The following is a 4338-nucleotide window of genomic DNA, read 5'->3' as shown; positions in this document are numbered from 1 at the left end:
ATAACAAAAACTAAACAATAATAAAACATTCACTCACAAAACTAAATTAATCAATACTATCTGAATGAAATAGTCATTTATATCTTGAAAATATTCGTACACTCAGATCATAATTGAGATATCTCTTCTTTTACAGCTTTGGCAAAAAAATGCAGCATAGTTCAATTTGGGGCACAAGAACCATCCATAAAGACACCTGCAACAAGTCATACCACAGCCATTGTAAGCAGAATGTGGCATCTTGTAACAGATGAGAATCCACAACATAAAAGCCATCCACATGCTCCAGGCAATAGTATGCTACTTAAAAAAGATCTCCATCTGGAAAAGCTACACAAGTTGCTTCCATGACATATCTGTTCAACCATCATATACCTCGAGCAGTTGGTGGATAAAATATGCATTCATAATATTCATTACAAAGACATAGTGTTCAAGTTGATGGACTCAATACCTATAGATTTTTGTGCAATCTGACTGTTGCAATGAGTGTTGGAAACCATCATCCTCATACATCAGACATCTTATGGAGAGCAGGGAGGAGGGGTTTGTTGTGAACATAATAGCCTTATGATCTTATGGTGGAGACTTCTGCAATGGAAACTATGCTCAATGTTTAATAAAAATATAAACTTATGTATATAATCACATATATATATTCATTTAGGGTATAATTTTAATGACATTCTCAATATTCTAAATTTCGAAAAGGTACTTGGAATACTTAATAATGTGTGTAATATGTAATTCTGTTTTGATTGTTAATGAAATTTTTATGTTACTAAACCTGTGTATTATATAATAGTTCTAACCTTATCGGCAAACCAAGCCTATTTATGTTCTTTTGGTGACACACACCTCATAAATAAAACCCATGTATTTTATTACTAACACACCTACAGGTAAAACATTTCAACATTGTTGTTTTCATAACTTTCATAAACGAGATCTATGTAATTTATTACTAATACACCTACAAGTAAAATCTTTGTACATTATCGTTGTCATACCTCTCATAAATGAAGCTTATCTATTTTATTACTGACACACCTACAAGTAAAATATTTGTACATTATCATTGTCATACCTCTTGCAGGTAAAATTCCATATGTTTGGAATACTCGTACATATTCTCCTACGATATATAGTACTTGTAGTATAGTACAATTTCTGTCACAAGTTGAACTTACTGTTGCTACACATCATATAAATGAAACATTTGAGCATTATGGCTCATTTTCATATCTGTCACATTTTTCATATTACTGTTGCAACACTTCTTACAAGATAAAGGAGGTAAAGTAACTTGCTTGTAAGTCCATTGTATTTCCTCTCTGGTAACCAGGGTAAGGTTACTTCTAAAGAGAGTTACTGTATTAGTAAAGCAAGGTAAGGTAGCTTGCTTGTTAGGTTTTATTTGCCCTCTGGTAATGTGGAAAATATTCACTGTATAGATTCTGAGACTAAGATTTGCATTCAGTTGCTGTTATCTTTTTATATACTTTTCAGTTAACCTTAAATGGTCATATACTTCTGTTACTTAATGTCCCAGTTTTTCTCTTAACTTTGTGATACGTTTAAGTTTTTATATGTTACCCTGTCTTCTGGTTAGCTCTAACATCTATTTAAAATTTTACCCATATACATTATTAAACTTTTCACTATTTCTCTTAATTATGTGAGATGTTTAAGCTTTTACATGTTACTAATATTTTCTATCTTTTGTTACCTTTAAGATTTATTTAAACGTTTACAAGCTTCCATACCATTTTTCTCAATTCTTCTTTATACCTTGTGGTTTATTTTAGCTATTAAGTGATACTGAATAACTTTTTTTGTTATTAGTTCTAAGATCTCTTTAAACTGTTACAGAGGGCTAATTATACTTTATAAGAAATGTTTTTCATATACCAGTTCAGTGTTATGTTGCTGAAAGTCAGAGCTAAGGCACCATGTTTAGCAGCTATTTATTTGGTTCATAGCAAATTCTCCATCATTTAAAAGTTTAACAACTGCTACCACAGGTATCTTATGGTTGGAGGGACATATCACTGTACTTTCCAAGGAAAAATATTTGTAAAACAAGATATAAAAATGGTAAGAGGCAAAAGCGACTACACATCAAAAAAGGAAGTATTCAGTGTTCTTCATGAAAGCGAAAATATCACACAGCAGAACATTTTCAACAATGGGCTTCACAACTAAAGCCAATCTGAAGCAACACTCACATTCACAGTTAAAGATATGAAGGAGAACCCTCTACCTCAAATGGCAATTATAATAAAACTAGGCACATCTCCTGGTACCAATAACAAGCTGATAAACAATTCCCACTCAAATAATCATTCTTTGCTGAAGCTTAATGCAATAGAAACTTTGGTCGAAAGTGTGTAATCACAGTCATCACATTGAGCACAATCAATCAAGGAGTAGTTTTAAGGTCACCATTAGACCTGAGACATAATTTTTATATGAGTTTAATTCTCAATTTCTCTTACCTTTATAAATTGTTAAAGCTTTTTGTGCTGTTCTTTTTGTTGTTTGGTGAACTCATAAATCTTGATCAATTTAAACAAGAAGTATGGTACTAGGCTACCCTGTTTTTAGTTAAAACTCTTACCTCTGAGTATTTGGTAGAGAAAAACTTTGACATGGTCTGAAGTAAGAGGTTGTGGAGACACAATAATTCTGTGGAGGTCACTCTGCATCAGTTCCGTAATTACATAACTGAAAATACTAAGTCAAGGTCTACAATATCACAAAAAACAAATATTAAACTTGAAACAATGAAAAATAAATAACATTGCATATATTTTATTAGCATGTTGTAAGTAAAGCATCATGAAAAAAAAACAACCAAAAAACTATTTATATACTTCAATCTAAATAAAACTCAAAAAATTAACTGACAAAGTCCAGAAAAATCCATGTTATACTAATACTTTATAAAATAATACATCCTGATAAATATGAAACTTGAAAGGAAGCACCATACTTAGGTATTTTGCAAACAAATAAGCTAACCAAATAACATGCGATGTTGTCCTTTCTTTCTTAAATATAATTGTCCTATAGGTATTTTTGAACAAACCTTTGTTTTACCTTTATTATTTCTAACCAAGTACTTTCATTTGCATAAAAACCAATAAAAGAATATCAGTGCTTAATAGTGCATTAAATGCATAAATATATGTATAAAAGATAATACCACAGATAATATAATATTAATTTCAGTTTATCACTGTATAGTTAAACTTTTACAACAAAAAAGTAATCCCCAGATATTATTCCAATGTGAGAAATTCTTCATTTCTTTCTAATAGGGTTCTTAAAAATTGAAATAGAAAGAAAAAAAAGAAGGTTACAATCAATAATTTTAAGCAATTAGAAAAGTGTTTATTTTCCTTAACTTGCTGCAAGTTTATTTTCAAAAAGATGTTCAGGTGTGCTTGATTAACTTTACACGAGTTTTCACTGACTTCATTAATTAAGTCCTTCAACTCATTACCCCCTGACTCCAAAAGAGGAGTTAAAGATGTTATGTTTTCATTTTTGGTGGTATTTGTCTAGATACCCTGTGTCATGACTTTTCATGGCTACATTGGACATAGGATAATTTTATGCATATATCATACTACATATATACTAGTTGACATACTCATTCAGCACACAGAGGCCCCCATGGGATGACATAAGGTGGTCATATCCAAATTTCAACTCCTATATTAATCTCCAGCCAAGGGGGCCTTAAATGTTTCTGCTAAGTTTGGTGTCAACCATCAAGTGATTTCCTAGTTATAAACAGATGTAATGCACACTGCACAAGGAAGACACAAAAGCCTCAGAGGCAACCTAAGTGTTAAAATCTGAATGCTAACCCTTATGTCCAATAGTTCACTAGTTATAAGCTTACACACACACTTTTGTAACATACTAATTTATATATATATATATATATATATGAGAGAACCAGTCACATTCTTTGAAAAAGTACTATGAAACCATTGACATTTTGTCGCAAGACCAAAAAGTCCCAAAGTTCTCGCTATCATGAAATACAGTTAAACTAGTTTCAGTTGTTATTCCGGATTTAAAGGCTTTATCGTTCAAATATAATTAAGTTATCATTTATATAAAAAACAATTAATGGAAAATGTATTTCTCACTTGCACAAGATGACTGCATCAATTCTGAGCTGATTAAGAAAAAAATTGGGAAGTTTAAAGACCGATAAGACTCTTGGGCCAGATAATATTTCCTCAAGGGTTTTGAAGGAGGTTAAAGATTGGATATGTGAGCCACTTGCTACCATTTTTTGTCAGTCCTTAAATAGTGGGC

The 4338-nt window shown here is 31.3% G+C and overlaps 1 protein-coding gene across 1 annotated transcript in view; it reads right to left on the bottom strand.

Annotated features, from left to right (window-relative positions):
* LOC106460376 (serine/threonine-protein kinase NLK-like) overlaps positions 1-4338 on the bottom strand; it is a 51689-nt gene that overhangs the window by 18254 nt on the left and 29097 nt on the right. The window contains exon 4 of the mRNA XM_013920069.2: positions 2621-2727. Coding sequence (XP_013775523.1) covers positions 2621-2727 — 107 coding nt within the window. The remainder of the gene's footprint in view (positions 1-2620; positions 2728-4338) is intronic.

This window comes from Limulus polyphemus, unplaced genomic scaffold (genome assembly GCF_000517525.1).
Source record: "Limulus polyphemus unplaced genomic scaffold, Limulus_polyphemus-2.1.2 Scaffold761, whole genome shotgun sequence".
Taxonomy (NCBI): Eukaryota; Metazoa; Arthropoda; class Merostomata; order Xiphosura; family Limulidae; genus Limulus; species Limulus polyphemus.
The sequence above is the reverse complement of the archived record's forward strand: the minus strand, read 5'-3'. Positions and strand labels throughout refer to the sequence as shown.